Source organism: Pseudonaja textilis, chromosome 2 (genome assembly GCF_049901715.1).
Source record: "Pseudonaja textilis isolate UNSWEBS1 chromosome 2, rPseTex1.2, whole genome shotgun sequence".
Lineage (NCBI taxonomy): Eukaryota > Metazoa > Chordata > Lepidosauria > Squamata > Elapidae > Pseudonaja > Pseudonaja textilis.
The window spans coordinates 46,962,644-46,980,777 of record NC_141991.1 but is presented as its reverse complement, the minus strand read 5'-3'; the positions used below and the strand labels follow the sequence as shown (position 1 = coordinate 46,980,777).

The window sequence follows — 18,134 nt, the reverse complement described above, 5'->3', positions numbered from 1 at the left end:
ATTCTAATCAAACTCTCCATTCCAATTCAGCACTCAGAGAGAAAGTCCATCCAAGTAAGAATTTATTAGAGAAGTCATATTGGCACATCTGGGAAAACCTGAATCTGAATTCCCACATTTTCCCCTGCTATATATTAAACTCACATCCAACCCCCTTAATGATGACCCCCAAGTCACACTCTCCAATCCACCTCCATTCTGAATTCCCGCCAAGTCCAGTCACTCCCCTCCAAACTCCAGCGACTCAACCTTGAGCTCTGGTGAAAGAATGTTGTTGTGGTTACCCTCCCTTTTCACTTTACTTTCATTCCCACCACTACCTATCTTCTCTTGTGGCAGCCCCAAATCTGATTCAAGATGGATCCGGGGCTGACAGTCACGATATGTCATGTCACGACAACGTGACGATGCGAGTTTGATACCCCTGCTCTACTGCCTCAGAACTGATTTTAACAGTATGCATAAGAAAAATGTAGAATTTTGGAAATAATTTTAATACGTTTTACTATATTTACATCTGGCAGTTGACACCCATATTCTGTATTGCCTCATTTGTCGTCTTCAAAAATGCCCAGGTCTTTCATATTTTCCCTAAATGGCTTCACTGTCTGCTCAGGGTTTGTAAGAATAGACATAGGGGACAAAAGAAAACCTATTTGGAAAAGATGTTAAGTCTTTAAAATAAAAGTATGAAGGTTTCGTTTGTTATAGGATTTTAAGGCATCTCAATGGTACGGTTCATTCAGGAGGAAAGTATTACCTTTGGGCAAAACAAGTCCATTTGCAGCCACTTGAGAAGCATTATAGAATGATGTTGTTCTTGAATCACAATACAGAGCAAGCATGCACCAAAGCTTTCTATCTTTACAAAACACTACATTTGGGATATATTAGAACTGGCTATTGTGCCAGGGTTTTTCTCTGAAATTGATTATATGGTAGCTAATTTCTCTTCTTATTTCTTTTTGTGAGGAACACATCTTTACTTATTTCATTTAATACCAAACACTAGTCTCAGTCTTTCAATACCGTGAAAATATTTGAGGTAGAAAGGAGAGAGAGAGATATTTAATACTTATCACCATAGAAACCTCCTGGCCCCTGTGTAGATTCTTTACTTTTTTTAAAAAAAATAAAAAAAATCAATTTTTCATTTAAAAAATTATTCCTGATCCATGGATAATCTGATCAGATAGAGATCCTGTTATTTTTCCTTGTCAAACAGCTATGTTGAGCTGTTTATGAATATTATAATCTTTTTCTGTTTTTCTTTTGGGGCCTAATGCAGGCTTTTTGGTGTATTTTTTCCCCTCAACTATACTCTACTAGAGTAATCCCTATATAATTACTTCCCTATCTCACACCCTTAAATAGTTTATGACTGTGTTCACATACAGTGCCAAACATATTTTTTAGCCATAGTGGCCAGGTTGACATATAATTGTAAGCTATGATTCCTAGACAGCGGCCCATTATCGGGCTGTGGACTGTTTGGAACTGGGCCACCAAGAAACTGGTCATTATGCTCCCGTGCACAGCTGGACTTGAGCAAGTGGGTAGCTGGCTCATATGCACACATAGCTCAACTTGCGCAAGCGGTGTGCCATAAAGATTGAGTACTATTGCTTTAGAGCACTCTCTGGGCAGTTTACAAGCATATTGCCAGTATATTGCCCCCAACACTCTGTCTCCTCTCAGAATAATTGAAGGTTGAGTCAACCTTGAGCCCTGTCAGTATCGAACTCCAGAGTGCGGGCAGAGTTTGTCTGCAATACTGTGCCACCAGGGCTCTCCAGATCAATTGTTTTATAACTTTTATGCCGCCCAGAGTCACCTTGTGGGAGAGATGGGTGGCATAAAAGTTTAATAAAATAAATAAATTTCAGTGTGCTACCAATGGCTCTAGTTCCTTCCATCATCCTGATGGAGGAAGTATCATACTATATGGAAAAAGAGTGCCAACCAGGGGTGGGATTCTACCAGTTCGCACCTATTTGCTAGAACCGGTTGTTAACATTCTAAGCAGTTCAGAGAACCAGTTGTTAGAAGAAATTACTGGCCTAATCCTGTAAGGAGGGCAGGAAGGAAACATTCTGGTGTTGCTTACAGAAACTGCCTCTCCGTTAAGCCTTATTACATTCTTGGCAGGACTAGCCTTCCTGTCTTAGGAACTTCTCTGGAGTTTTCCCCCTCCTTTGCTGGTACTTTGCTTGTATTGAGTGACCATCCAAAGTTACAATGGCACTGAAAAAAGTGACTTATGACCATTTTTCACACTTACGACTGTTTCAGCATCCCCACAGTCACGAGAGGCCAGGAGAGGAGATGCGTGCCTCGATGTGAGTGATATTGAGTTGGCCACATCCAGCCAATAACATGACCACCAAGCCATGTCCATCCAGTCACATGACCACCAAGCCACACCTATCACCTAAGCCACGCCCACAGAACTAGTTGTTAAAAAATTTGAATCCCACTCCTGGTGCCAACCTGTTTTGTGTGGATGCAGTAGAGACAGAGAAGTAAATAAAACTCTAGATAGATCTACTCCTTATTCAGTCTGAATTCTTCCCTTTGCACTCCAGCTTCCATTTGATTCATCACTTTCTCTTTTCTAATAAAGCAAGGGACTCTCAGAAGGAAGAACACTCTTAAGAGGAATAGTGTAACTGCCTAGGCTGTCTTGCTATTTTAGAGATAAGCTGGTATTGGCAAAAGACAATGTGAAAAATACTAAATCAGACCATTTCAATCTGTTCTTTGGTCCCTTTAGAGGTTCATCCTAGTAACCGATGAAGTATTAATTGCCTGTGGGGTTCTGCCACTCTCTGATCGCCAATTGCATTTGAACGGAATGACAAATCTATTATGTACCATGTTGCATCAGTGGGGTCAGATACTAGCTGGACAATTGTATTATTGGAGAGGACATGGAATCCTGAACCTCTTAAAATAGTAATGTCTATTGATTACTATACCTACTATACTATATTGATAGCAGTTTGTAAATTAGGGGAGCATATAAATATGCATCCAAACTTATGATAGGTTACAGCTCCCTACTTAATATAAAGTCAATACTACAGTAAATTCACAGGCAAAATAGTGAATAGTGTTTGAAACTATAACAGAAATCCTAAGAATGTTTGTTAAGAAATAAATTTTTCCTGTTTTCATAATTATATGCAGGATTGTACTCTTCACCTTACAACTAGGATACCTGTATGTAGTTCCTGTTTGTGCTATAGTTATGACTATAGCAAGAGTTAGTTTTCAGGTGGGCATTTAGGTCCACAATATACACACTTTTATGCCAGTGATTTGGAAAATATTCTGGGTAATAAGGGGAATTTAAAATTATTTATTTTATTTGTCATTTATTTTATTTATCTATCAATTTCTACAAAGCCCATCTCACTTAAGTGATTCATTTACGCATTAATGCATTATTCTCCAGTGACTTGTTGCAACTGGAGTGAAGTTATTCTTGGGTTATTTTTCCTCCCTTAATCATAAAGGAATAAGTCTTTCCTGGTATGATTTACTGTGATGCCTCCCCAAGGTTTTTGTTGCAAAGTTTATTTTGTATCAGTTGATTTAGCACAGAAATTCAATAATATTTGGCCAAGGCTTATTATCTGGCTAAAATACTGGCAGATTGGAAAGCTATCCTGTATGACTGGGAATGAGAGACAAAATGGTGTTTGACTGTTAGTTCAGCCTCTTAACCTTGTATACTAACTCTTTGATATTCTGAAAGTGCTATCTGTCAAGATTAGCTAATACAGTATGGAACCTATCTCTCTATCAAAATATAAATAGAACGGCCCATGTTATATCATTGCTCTGCGAGCTGCACTGGCTGCTGGTTTATTTCTGGGTACAATTCAAGATGTTGGCTATGACTTGTGAAGCCCTCCTTGGCATGGGTCCAGGTTACTTGATGAACCATCTAGTCCCACTAGGACAGGCCGGTTCCACTTGTGCTAGCAGAGGAGGCCTGCTGTGGATCCTGTCAGTCAAGGAACTCTGGCTGGCAGGATCCCCAAGAAGAGCCTTCTCTGCCATTGCAGCAGATGTCTGGAATATCTAACCTTCCCTCCCCGATATAGCTGTACTTACTTTATTTGTTTCTATTGTTTTATTTTTTATTATTGTTATTTTTACACTTTTTTGTAATAATTTTACATTCTACTGTTGTAAGCCGCCCAGAGTAAGCCCCACAGCTAGATGGTAGACAAATAAATTTAATAAGAAGAAAAACAAATAAACAGTATAACTTTTCAGAAATGTCCACTTCTATACGTAGTCTTTTGATCTACCGGTACAGAGTTGCTTCTAGTTTTGTGGTGGGTTTGATCCATTAATCTCTTTAACAAGGTTTTCCCATTTTTATTTTCTAATTTTGTTTCTTCTGAAATGTGAGAATCTGCAATGTCAGAAAAATGAAGTTTTAGTGTCTTTGTAATAAGTTTAGCAAGAGAAGAATGATGCGCTATTCCTGCGATTAATCAAAGAGGATTTGTTTTTTAGGCTGTTCTTTTTTTTCTTAAGAGGATAATATAGGGTCCCTTTAGGTCAATGAGATTCTGATTTGATGGGGCTTCCAAAGTGGACTTTTTCAGGATCTGCCTCCATTCTTTGGAACTTTCTCCTAGCAGAGTCTCAATCTCTTCTCTCTTGGCCTTTTAAAAAGTTCAACATTTGTTTTCTGTAGGAGGAGGGCATGCCATGATTTGAAAGTGGATTGTTCAGTTTTTATGTCTTGATGTTTTTGTTTTGATATGTACTTGAGCTTTTCTGGAACCATTATTTATAGGTTGATGTTATTGCCCTCCAAGAGCCTTCAGGAATGGGTAGTGTGATCTGCAGTATCTATCTTGCTAGACTTTCAAATTGTCTACTTTATTACCACAAAATAAATAGATGATTACTGATACAGTTCAAGGAGAAAAATTAGTATATGTAGCAGCCTGTATTCTGATTTTATCATAACCTCTTATTAACCACTTTATTGCTTACTAGAAAAGGAGACTATTATTGCTACTTAAGATTGCTGTTTTGATGAAAATTGCATTTGATGTGTGATTATTTTGTTAAGCATAAGAACATAAAATAGCCTTGCACATTAAACTAAGGGCCAACTTAATTCAGCACTGTGCTTTTACACTGAGCAAAGAAACATAGGAAATAGGCATAGGTATCCTCCAGTTCTGTTCCCTTAAAACTGGTATTTAGATGCATTATCCCTTCAGCCTAGACAGAGGAACTGAGTTGTAAGACTAATATCCCTTGATAGAGCTATTCTCAATGAATTTATCCAACCCCCTTTAAAAGCCATTCAAATTATGACTATAAATCAGTCTTGTGGTAATGAATTCTGACAGGTTAACTATCCATTGTATGAAAAAATACTTTTTATCTATTTTAACTTCATTTGCAAACAGTTTCACTAAATGGTTGGTGGTCCTAATGTTTTGAAAATGGGAGAATAACTACACTTTCTTCATGGTATGTAAGATTTTGCATGCCATGACCCATTTCAAATGCTTTTCTTCTAAGCTGAAGAGTCCCTGGTCCTAGTACCACTCCCTATCTGTTTTTCCTTCACATACTTGTTTTGCAATTTAATATTCGTTCTCTCTCTATGACTCAACATATGTTTTCCATGTATATAATCAATGAACATATGCTTACATTTTATTCAGAATGTTGCAGTTTTCACTTGAAAGTCTTTCATGATCACCAAAACATGCAATTATTAATATAACATGCAACTGTTATCTACCTACTGACCTACTTCTGTATGTGCTTTAGATCAGTTCGTGCGTTTTGATGTATATTTTAGATCTTTCACTTCTAATTAAATTACATTTTGATTGTGAGACATGTATTTATTAATCATATCAGACTACCTTCGCTCAGACCTGCTATAGGGAGGCCTTGACTTACAACTGTTCATTTAGCGACTGTTCAAGATACAACAGCACTGAAAAATGTGGCTTACAACCAGCTGTCTTACTACACTTGTCGCAGCATGCCATGGTCACATGATCAAAATTTGGGTGCTTGGCAACTGGCATCTATGTACAATAGTTGCAGCATCCCGGGGTCATGTGATCACCACTTGGCAAGGCTAGTTTCCAACAAGCAAAGTCAATGGGGGAACCTGGTTTTGCTTAAGGACTGTGTGATTCACTTAATAGTTATTAAGAGAGCAGGGACTCATTTAATAACCGTTGTAGAAAAAGGTAGTAAATTTGGGTGTGACTCATTTAACAACTCCCTTGCTTAGCAATGGAAATCTGGGCTCAGTTGTGGTACTACTTGCATATTCTTCCTATTCTACTTTCACATACAAAACATTTATTTTTGGGGGACTTCATGCTAGTCTTTTTATTGTACTTCAAAGTCATAATTTTCATATGTCATAAGTGTAAAGATATTGACCTAGGCCACCGATCATAGTTCTGCTCATGTAACAATGGAGGGGCTTTCATAATAAGTTTTAGTAAGATAAAGAAGAAAGTTTAATGCCCTTAGGTTTATCTGTGTTCCTTACAATACTCAATGTTAAAAGTCAGAAAAATATTAATCCATTTTAGCACATTTTTATCATTAGTGCAGTCAAAAGCCAATTTTACCCCAGACTGTGCTGATGATTACCTTGCAAACTGATACTGTTGTATATGCATCTCCCCAATTAGAAAGTGTATGCAGTGTATTGACACCCTCAAAGTGTGCACATTTTTCATTTTCAGTTACTTTCTTAATAAATCCTAGCATGCCCTTTTATAACTACATTGAGTTGTTTACTATGATCCCAACATCATTTCCCTAGTTACTTACAGTTTTGACCTCAGCAATCTATATGTGAAATGTTTGCACCAATGTGCATCACTGTGTACTTAATTGCAATATCTTATTAATTGACATATAGTTTGCCAATATTTAGACTGTATTGAGATTAATGTTCTGCACTAAGGCATACTCTAGGTTTCCTCTTATTGTCTTATCTCTTTCAAATATGTGCCTATCGTACTGATTTCCCCAGTGAAACACACATATGGCTCCGTACCTATATGTATGTAGACTCTGACTTCGAAATACAAGTAAATTTATTTCCAGATAATGTCTGTGTAATATAGAAGGCAAAAACATCCTTGTTTGACTCTCTCAAGGTTAGTGGCTGGTGGATTCCAGCCTTATTTGGTGGTTTTGCCATTGCCCCTTTTTGGGATACTTTTTAAAACTAAACATTCTAAAGTACAGCCATGGAATTTCCTGATGGTCTCCCTTCCAGTATTAAGGAGACCCTATCCTGTTTAAATGAAGATCCAGGCAGGTTTGGTTCCTGAGACAATGTCACAGGGAAAACAAAATTAAAGCAGATAACTGTCATGATGAAATTACGATGCTAAAAATGTGATATAATGATGAGAACTAATTGTTTTTCTTATGGATGAAAATTGTCAGACCTGTAGATATTTGACTCTGTGAGAATGTTGGCAGCACAGGGGCCAAAGGTTTGCTGGGCAATATGCAGCCACATTCTTACAATCTTTCCAAAAGCTGGAATATGATCTCTGTGCTGTTTCCAATGGTAGCAGCTTCTAGAAATAGAGTTGTTTTGCACTATTCTGTCTGCTCTGGGCTGCAAGAGTGTTTGTCTCTTATTATTGGCCCCCTTCAGATAAATAATTGTGAAAATAAAGGTCAGCTCACAGAAGAAGTTACCACTTAAGGAATAGGCTGCCAAGTGAGTGTTGCCGCAAGAAATAAGGGAGAGTTGGAAGCCCTTGACAACAAACGAGTGCTCTGGCTTTCTCATAAACACCTCAGTCTGAAGCCAGGATGTTTATGGGCAGGAGAGATGTTTATAGTCTTGTTCTTATTCTGCTGCAGCTGTGTTATTGCTTAAGTCAAAAATAATAATACAAGCTTGTGCGTATATGGCTTGCCATTTATTTTTGTGAGTATACTGAGCTCCTGCAGTTCCATGTGGCTTTACTATTTAGTCCTTAAATAATCTTTTTGCTTAAAAAAAAGAAAAAAAAAGAGGGGGAGAGAAACCTTGTCGTTGGTTTGGCTGTATATCGGATGTCTTGCTGAAAGAAGAATTGTCTTGTTAGCTCAAAAGCTTCCAACATATTTCAAAATGGTGAAATAACTAGGTGCTTTGGGATGACTTTGCACTCCCAAATCTCTTCCTGTATTAAGTACACACAAAGTTTGGCACTTGAGAGAAACATTGCTGTTAACTGTGGGAAACTTACTACCATATGCATGATGCTAGTTGGGGTGGAAAGTACAGCTGGTTTCCTGCCGGCATAACACAGTTCACATTAATTTTATGTTCCAAATTCTCCTGAAAGAGTTTGGCACTATGAACTGGTGTGTTTTCTTCCATCACCATTGTATCCCCTCAGTGTTGCCCAGAGCAGCTTTTCCAAGATGGTCTGAGCTTTGGGGTTTGCAAATTGTGTAGAACCCTTTCAGCTATTCAGTTGGAAGCAAAATTGATCAAATTTGTCATAACTTAGACTGTACAGTTCCAGCAGTCCAGTCTGTCATGCCCCTGTTGGAATCTGATTCTGAGGGGGAGGCCCAGCAGCTGGCAGGGAGTGGGAGTGTGGCTCTGTTGGAGAAGGGGAGAGGTAGAGCAAGGCAGAGGAAGACCAGGCCCATCCCCTCTTCATCCGAGGGCACGCAGGGAGGAACATAGAAGGGAGCAACGTGAGTTGTGTGGCTTACGGGGGAGGAAAGGGTCCTGATTCTCTTCATTAGCTGCAGCTAATGTTTAAAAGGGAGGTTGCACACAGCAACTTGTTGGAAGCAAATTGTGAGTTATATGTTATTGTTGAGGCTTATCTGGGTTCCTGGCATCTTTCCAACTGTGTGTGTTTCGCTGGCCTTTCAAGTCTGGAATTCCTTCTCCTGCCCTGTCAAATTAATTACTGCAGCATGGTTTGTGTGGATTTTTATTTACAGTTTGTATGTAGTTTCTTTTCGGACTGAATTTCCTCCACTGAAAGACTGTTCTTGGGAGAGTTTTTTCTCCAGCCGAAGGTAACCTGGACATTGTGGGCAAAGTTGGAGCTATTAAAGGGACTCTTCTTACTTATGTGACTGTGTTGCCTTTGTGCCACACCCCGGGTCATCACATAGTCTGTGACTAACCCAGTGTATCTCAAGTGGTCTTTCCTTCCAATATCATCACTAAAATGAGAGAAGAGAAAGCACGGCTTGTCCTTATTCACAGAATATCAGCAGTGTTCTTTGTCTGCTTTCCAAAAGCAAATGAATAACTCCAAAGCCATTTCTTTGTCAAAGGATGTTTTATCATCCATTTCTCATCTCCTTTTGTGATTTCTGTGATATTTACATTTGTGGCAGAAGAAAAAGATTTCCTGTCACTTAAAATGCATGAAAGTGGGAGCTGGGGGGCAAAAGTCTGCAAGCATTAAACCTCCCTTCAATTTATTGCTTAAAACTAAGTAGCTGGTGATGCCTCTCCCAAGTAAAATGCAGAACATCCCTAACCAGACGGATTATTTTGGCTCATAATACTATGACTTGTAAGACTATAATTGTGGTTGAAATGTATTTGAATGCATTTGAATGTTTGAATGTATTTGAATAAGTCAATAAACAAATGCATTGATATCGATCCAGTCTGTCAATCTCTGAGAACAAAAGAATTGCATCAACTGTGATCCTGAAGATAGCATTTTAAAATGAACAAACAAGCACCCCACTATGCAACAACAATAATTCTAACCTATCAGCTCACAAGAAATTGGACCATGTCTCATTAACAACAGCCAGCCAATCAAACAGCCCAAAACCAGACCATGACTCAGAAACATCTGAACAGACACAACTAATTTGCATCACACGAATGATACTTAAAACCAAAGACCATGTCTCGATAACAACAGCAATCCAATCAAACAGTCTGAAATCAGACCATGACTCAGAAGTAGTTGAACAAACAACATTTGCACTAATTTGCATCACATAAAATGGTATTTAACGGCCAGTGTTTGGACAGACGAAAACAATTCAAAGTGCACTGACAATGTCTCCTCGAACGGTGACGAACTGTTTGCAACCAAATTGCCAAGCTTGGAGTTCAGACCAACAGTCCAGATTATTACTGACTGTGGTTAGAATGCAGCATTGCAGGTAATTCTGCTGACTGCTGGCTGCCAGCAGTTCATCTGTTTGATTCTCACGGCTCAAGGTTGACTCATCCTTCCATCCTTCCAATATCAATAAAATGAGGGCCCAGATTGTTGGGGGCAATATGCTGACTATGTAAATCGCTTAGAGAGGGCTGTAAAGCACTGTGAAGCAGTATATAAGTCTAAGTGCTATTGCTATTGCTGTACATCCATTCCTCCATTCCAGATTAGTCTTCTCAAACCATTATAGAACTAACAACCTGATGTCAAGTGCAAGAAGTCAGGAATCAGGATGTAGTTCAAAAGTTTATTTCATGCTACCTATACACAAGAATCTGAATTACTAACAGTCAAGACAAATTGAAGCCAGATAAGAATCAATGGACTTCGGGGGGGGGGGACACTTTGGTTTCTTATGGGGGTGTACAGACTCCAAACTGATGGTGTGTTTGACTCTGCCCTTGGGCTCAGCCTGGTCATCTCCTACATCTGCTGCCCTTTCATCACCTCCTAAAACCTTTTGCCCATGGCGGTCGCACAGTTTGCCTGCATGGTTCTTATGTCCCGTTTCAGCTTCATAAACTCCATCATGAAATAAAAACATAACTCATAAACTTTTTAGTTAGAATTCAGCTACATTTCTGTATAACATCATCCTTTTTCTTCCTTTGTGGGTATAGGTGTTTTACATGGAAAATGTCTCTGAAACTTTATGGCTACCTGTGGTGTCCATACTCTCTGAAACTATAATTTCCACAAGGAGCCAGTCTGTTCTGACATAGTAAAGATTTATGACTTCAGGTAGGAAATAACTGGCATGAAATGCTGTTAATATGTATTGTCAGTTCATTCAAAATATCCATGATTGCCTAATCTAATTTCATAATGTTTGTTATGATGAATATTTCAGGTTATGCCCTCTCTGTATATACCATACATATTTCTAACATCACAAGAATGGGTACTTTAGTTTCAGCTTTAGCTGTATGTTAAAACCAAACACATTATTTAAGTTATGCTGTATGTTTTACAGTTCATTTTCCTTTTTGCCTCTTCCCTTACTTAAGGGTCATTTTGAAACAAACAGATTATTGGAAAAAAGTCTTGAGTTGCAAATAAAGCTCCCACTTGGCATGCAAATTTCCCATCTATAATGTAAACCATGCTGTAAGATTACAGAGAAGCTGACCAACAGCTGTTTCAGTCTCCTTCTGTTAATATCCCATCATTTCAGGTCTTGGTTTAGTTCATTGTTATTATGAAGAGGAAAATTTAAATATGATAAGTCTCTTTTTAGTTATTTATTTAATTATATTTTGCCTTTATTGTTTTTATAAATAACAGAAGGGACGAACATACCTAATACTCTTTCCTCATAACACATCTTTGAGATGGTTTGGTCTGAAAAAAAATGATTGGCCCCAAATCACCCATCTGGCTTCATGCCTAAGGTGGGAATAGAACTCGTGCTCTCCCAGTTTTCAGCCTGGTGCGTTAACCACTAGACCAAATTGCCTAGTGCCTCCTTCTCTCCCTCCTCCCTCCCTTTTTATTAAAGTTTTAAGTTCAATAGCAAAAATTTATACAAATTAAAAAATGTAAAAAGAAAAATATAAGGAAAAAATTAAAAGATGCGAGAAATTAAAAAAGAAGACAGAAAAAATAGAGAAAATAAAACAGAGAGAGGGAGGGAGGGGGAGAGAGAAAATTATCTTGAGGATGGGCTCCCATATTGGATCCTGCAACATTATCCTGGGACACATATACACCTTCATTGATGAGAGAAAATAAAAAACAAATGCGATTTTCCACCCTCATCACAACAATTTAACTGTATTAATAATTTCATTATTTCTTTACCGCCTCTTAGTTAACAAATTTAGAATTCTTTATCCCACAACTCAATTTTTAACTATAGCAAATCCCTTAAAGAACATCATTTCCAATCCACGTGTCAAGAAAAGTCCAGATCCCCCAGTTACATTCAGTAACAGATATGAAATTCATCATTCTGTTTCTCAACCCTTAACTGTAAGTAAATCCAATACATAACATCTTTCCAATCCAGATGTCAGCAACTCTAGCCTCTTTCCCCCAAATTCTGAACCATAAGCAAGTCCAATAAAAATTTGCCACCACACCATATTTCCTGAAGACTTTTCATTTAATTATACTTAAATAGTCCACTTGATTTAAATACTGGTGGGATTGAAAAGTTCATTTGCATAAGAAGAATTTGCCAATGTAAGTCTAAATGGTTTTAGAAAGCCCCATTGCATCTTATATTCAACAAAGAAGTAATCAAATTGCTTGCTGTAAAGCAGGAATGGGATGCCAGATGTTGGTGAATTAGAACTTCTAGCATCTCTTATTATTGGCTATGCTGGCTGGAGGTTCTGATGCTTTATTGGAATTAATTACTAGCAGTAGTCTTGATGAAATGTGACATGCATGGCAAAACGAAAAATATTGTTGCATGGGTTTAAAACCCAATCATTTTGTTTTTCTTCTTGTATTTGTTCAGAGTCCTTTGTTTTTCTCCCAATAGAAAAGAAAACTTAGAAGACTTAGAACAGTGGTGGGGAACCTTTTTTGGCTCCTGTGCCTATAATTGCACGCTGGCATGCGCGCTCGCTCGCATGCCAGCACCCAGAAGGCAGTGCGTACTGCTCCTCCTTCATGCACACGTGATCCCCCCACAGCGCGCTGTCTGTGCATGCATGTGTGATCCACCTTGCTATGCGCCGCTCATCTACATATGCGCGTACGATTTCCCCACCATGCACCATGCATCTCTGCACATGCGTGCATGACCCCTTGCTGCACGCCTCATGCTGCATGCCTCTGCACACATGCATGCGATCACCCCATGCACCATCCATCTGCGCATGTGTACGTGATCTCTCCATGTGCTATGCACCTCTGCATGCGTGTGTGACCCCCAGTGTGCGCTGCGCGTCTCTGAACATACGAACATGTCTCCCCCCCCACACACATGCGCGTCAGATACCCGACAATCAGCTGTCGGGCAGCAGCGGCGCATGCATGCGCAGTGGGGCAATTCCGGGCGAGCTCTCGCGTGCCGGGGGAAATGGCTCTGTTTGCCACTTCCAGCACGTGTGCCATAGGTTCGCCATCACGGACTTAGAATGACTTTATTGTCACTTTGAATAATTGGCATACATTAAAATGAAATTTCATTGCATACAGCTCTCAAAGGGTGTCTGCCTCTAATATACACTACATAAACACGACAAAATAAATAAATAAACAAACAAACAAACAAACAAACAAACAAATAAATAAATAAATAATAATAATACAAAATTATGCACGTACCCACATATAGGACATAGAGAAACAACACAGTCTAGTTCGGATGTATTCATGTACATGGCGAGAGAACCAAATCTTGCGAGTTTACCAGATGGATGGCATAGGGAACAAAGCTGTTATAGAATCTGGTAGGCCTGCTAGAAATACTTCAAAACCTCCTCCAAGAAGGAAGCAACAGAAACAGACCATGAAGTGGGTGTGGGGGGTCTCTGATAATGCTTTAAGCTCTAAGCACATAGCACTTATAAGCAGTATCCTGAATGACAGGAAACAAGCTTCCTGTAATCTTCTTGGCTGTCCTTACCACAATTGACTCCTCGGATTTTTTAGATGGTTTGCTTCTTTACTATGGCAACTGACCACAAAACAACACTTCTGAACCAGCAAGGAATATTTCTGCCCAGATTACCTAATCCAGGGATGTCAAACTCGATTTCAGTGAGGGACACATCAGGGTTGGGTTTCATTTCTGGGGGCCAGGGTGGGTGTGCCCCGGGGGGGGCATGGCCAGCAGAACATCTCTTGTGTCAGGGGTGCCTGTGATGGCCCAAGCGCTCTGCTAGTGAAAATGGGCTCCTGAGCTCTGTTTTCGGCTGTGACGGTCTCCTGCTACCCTCTGCCAGCGAAAATGGAGCTTAGGACAGCTGCACGTAGCCCTCACAAGGTCTATTTTCAGCTGCAACAACCTCCTGCAACCCTCTGCCAGTGAAAACAGAGCTTGGGGGAGCTGCATGCAGCCCTCGCAAGCTCCATTTTCGGCTGCAAGAGCCTCCTGCAACCCTCTGCCAGCAAAAACAGAGCTCGGGGGGGGGGGCTGCAGAGGCACCGCGGGCCACTCCGCAGTTTCCAGGGCATCCCCGCAGGCCAGATTTAAGCACCTCACAGGCCGAATCTGGCCCCCGGGCCTTGAGTTAGACACATGAACCCAGAGCATGAAGCACTGCAAAAGGAATATGATGCTATAATAGTGCAAATCACCATTCTTTCCCAGAACAATCAGTCTTTGATTAGATCAAGAGTATCAAACTATAACCAGAGTCTTCTGTTTGTATCACTTTCCTTGTAACATTGATTTTTTTTTAAAAAAAAAGATATTTTGATTGTTGCAGGCTGGTATGTTGCAAATCTAGTGCCGATTTCAAGCATCATGTTTATTACCAAGAATGCTAGGTACTCCTAATGAGTTCCTTAAGTTTTTTTTTTTTTTTCAAAAATAAAAATGGTGGTAGGTATGTCCATCTCTACATTTCTTCCAGGATGATCCCTATTCTTCCTGCTCATGTGTGAGTTCTGATGGTAAGAACTGCATTTTGTGAAGCTCTCCCATGTACAATTATAGATATAACAGGTTTTCAAAATTCTTAACACATCCATCATCCCAAAGTAATTGGAAGTGCCCTGTTATAGTCTAGGAGTCTATGCTTGATGTCTTGGGTGTTATTCTGCCAAAAGAAAGGCAGGGGAACAGAAGGAGAGTTTCCAATAGCATAGAGGCATAGAGCCTGGTCATCTGAGGGACTGCCTATCTCAATTGTTTTTGCCTGCCTGGTCTGTTCTAGCAGAGTAGGTGCATTCCAGATCCTTTCAGTTAAATACTGCCATCTTGTGGGACCAAGGAAGCATGCATTTTTTCAGAGGCCCTCATTCTCTGAAATAGCTTTCCTCCCAGAGATGTGGGTGGCCCCTTGCCTTCTTCTGGGTATTCCTGAAAGACCTTAAGAACTAGTTGTGTTCCCAAGTCTGAGATTAAAGTGGCTGTTATATATTTATTAGTAGGATCCCTGTTATATTTATGTACTGTTTATTATTCTAGTTGTTTTTACCCCAGGCTATGTGAGTTGTGACTGTCTTCATTATTTTAATGAGGATTTTTTTGGGGGGGGATTTTATAAATTATCCAGAGTCTGCTGGAATGGGTAACCATAACCAATCTAATAAATAAATAAGCCAACATTAATTAAAAAAAACCCACTACTATATCATTGATTCCTGCAAATTGGAGAACATTCAGTGACTTTATATACCAAATGGTTAATACTGGATTGTTTAAACAAAAAAAAATATTGAAAAAAATTCAAATGCAAAGTCCCCATTCTGTAGATGGAGGTAGTGTGCAATTCCTACCATCAGAGGATTCTCATTCGGCTGCGTGTTTTGGTCCAGCAGTTCAACTTGATAAGTGTCACAGAGATGCATTGAAGCATTTTAGACTATTTATCTTCCTTACTCTTTTTTTTTGTGATAAGGATTGCATTGACTAGAAATAATTCCTTGTGGACACAGCCTCTGTTTTCTTGCCAGCAACCTGGTACAATGCAGTATGTTGGGGCTGACACATCTTTCTCATGATTTCTTCCTGTCCTTCCTTTCCATTCCTTCTTGCTTGCCTGGTGACATTTGCCTGCTGCTCACTTTCTCTCTCTCCCCCCCCCCCCCTCTTTTCACTTTAGGCAAAGGAACTGCAATGGAAAGAGGAAGAGCTGAAGCGGAGAGACACCTTCTATAAGGAACAATTGGCCAAGATTGAGAAGAAGGTGAGGCGACATGATCTTTCATGTGCAGCAGCTTTATGTTAGTGGTGGGATAAGAGTAGATCAGGAGAAAAGAAATGAGAACCATTGTGCTGAAACTTGGCATTCTTAGCTCCTCAAGCATACCTTTTGTTGCTCTCCTCCTTCTCACACACTATTAATCTGCTTCAAAAGCAGAACCTTTAAACAGTGTACATTTGAAAAGGAACGGGTTCTTAACTGGATTATTAAAAAATAAAACTTTTTAAATCTTTCATAGTGTTACCTCTCACCCCAACTTATGAAGCTTGGTTTAAAGCAGAGTTATAGTTTTTTTTTTTAAAAAAAAATCTGTTGTTAAACTCCGTGGCTCAGACAAACAGAAAGCCAGTGAAAGTAACCTCATCTCATTCTATACAGATGCCGTACATTAAAATCAGTAATTTATCTATGAAAAAGTCAATAGATCAAAACATGTTGCATCCAAGTGCTTTTGAAATGAGCATAATTTAAAAAGGTGCCATCCAGCATCTTTTCACTGTAAAATAATGACCTTTGGAAATCTAGTTTATATATTTCTTCCTGTTGTATTTTTAATACATTGAGCTTTTAAAATGGGGATAAACAAGAATTCATCAGATCATAATGGCGTCTTCCTGAGAGTTCTTAAAGAACTCATATGTGAAATTGCTAACTTTCTTGTAAAGATATGTAACTTTCAAAATTCAAAATAGGTTTGATGCCAGAGGATTAGCCAATGTAACACCTCTTTCTTAAAGAGAGAGAGAGAGAGATCTGAGAGATTATAGGTCATTTGGTTTAACATCTGTTCCAGGTAACATGCAGAAACAGCAATCAGAATAAAAGCACATAGGCACACTGAGTGTACAAGTCTTGCTGTAGGAAAATGAGCATGGATACCATAAAGATAAATTGTATTTCACCAATCTTTTAGAGCTTTTTGCAACTATCAGGAGGCACATTAGCAGAAGTAATTTCGTTAACCTTGCATATTTTTTTCAAAAAGGTTTTTCCAGCAAAGGTATCTGAATAAGTTTAGTAGCAATGGGATAAGGAGATGTGTCACCTAATAAATTGCTAACCTGTTCAAAGGCAGAAAGAAAAAATAGGAGTGAAGGAGAAATTTTCTCAATGAATGGAAGTAAGAAGTGGTTCCTTGAGAATCTGTTTTGGGATTGATGCTTTTTCTTAAATGAACTTTACTTTGGCCCAAACAGGGAGCTGGCTATGTTTGTAGATGATATTGGAATGTTCAGAGTGGAAAAAAATTAATGATCAAAGAAATGATAATAATTTTACGCAATTATAAAAAGATGTGCATTGGGATTAAAAAAAACCCTAACTTCACATTAATGGAACCTAATCTGTAACTAATCAGAAAAAAGAACTTGAATCATAGTTCATATTATAATGAAAATGTCAACTCTACATATGGCAGCTGTAAAATGGGAAATTTCATGCTGGGGTGAAAGCTAAAAATGCTATTGTAAAAATGTCTATATACATTTGTCTGTGGTACCATTGGTATTGGAAATATTGTGTACAGTACTGACACAGTTGACAAAGAATGCAGTGGAACTGGGAAGGATTCAGAAGTGGGAATTGAAATAATAAAATGATCAAATTCTTTGAGAAAAAGCTACAATGAGACTTAGAGAAAAAGGCAGCTGCGGGGTGATATGATTAAGATGTACAAAATCATGTATGACATGGAGAAAGTTGTAAGAGAGATTATTTTCTGTACTCAGAATGCTAGAATCAGAGTGCGATGGAATGTGTATCTGGAGAAGAAATGGGTGGAGGGAATGACAGTAGTAGCACTGTGGTTTCCCAGGGAGGAGGCAGCATGTTCCAGAGAAAGGCTCAAAACCAGAACCTGCGTAGTCCTCAATTGGGGGGAGGGAGGAAAAGGTTCAAGGTGGTCACACCAGAGTATCTTTATTAGGTTAGAAAGCTGTGATGGTGAACCTATGGCACCTGTGAGGTGTGCCAGAAGTGGCATGCAGAGCTCTCTCTGTGGGAACGTGAGCTGTCGCCCCAGCTCAGCTCCGCCGCACAGACACATGCTGCGCCGCATAGC

The 18,134-nt window shown here is 39.2% G+C and overlaps 1 protein-coding gene across 6 annotated transcripts in view; it reads left to right on the top strand.

The window, feature by feature from the left end:
• Positions 1–18,134, top strand: part of CHCHD6 (coiled-coil-helix-coiled-coil-helix domain containing 6) — a 226,973-nt gene that overhangs the window by 81,696 nt on the left and 127,143 nt on the right. For 4 of the 6 annotated variants that reach the window (XM_087923782.1, XM_087923780.1, XM_087923779.1 and 1 more), the window contains exon 5: positions 15,974–16,057. The exons of the other annotated variants lie outside the window; for them this stretch is intronic. In XM_087923782.1, the coding sequence (XP_087779908.1) occupies positions 15,974–16,057 (84 nt within the window). The remainder of the gene's footprint in view (positions 1–15,973; positions 16,058–18,134) is intronic. 6 annotated transcript variants of the gene reach the window in all.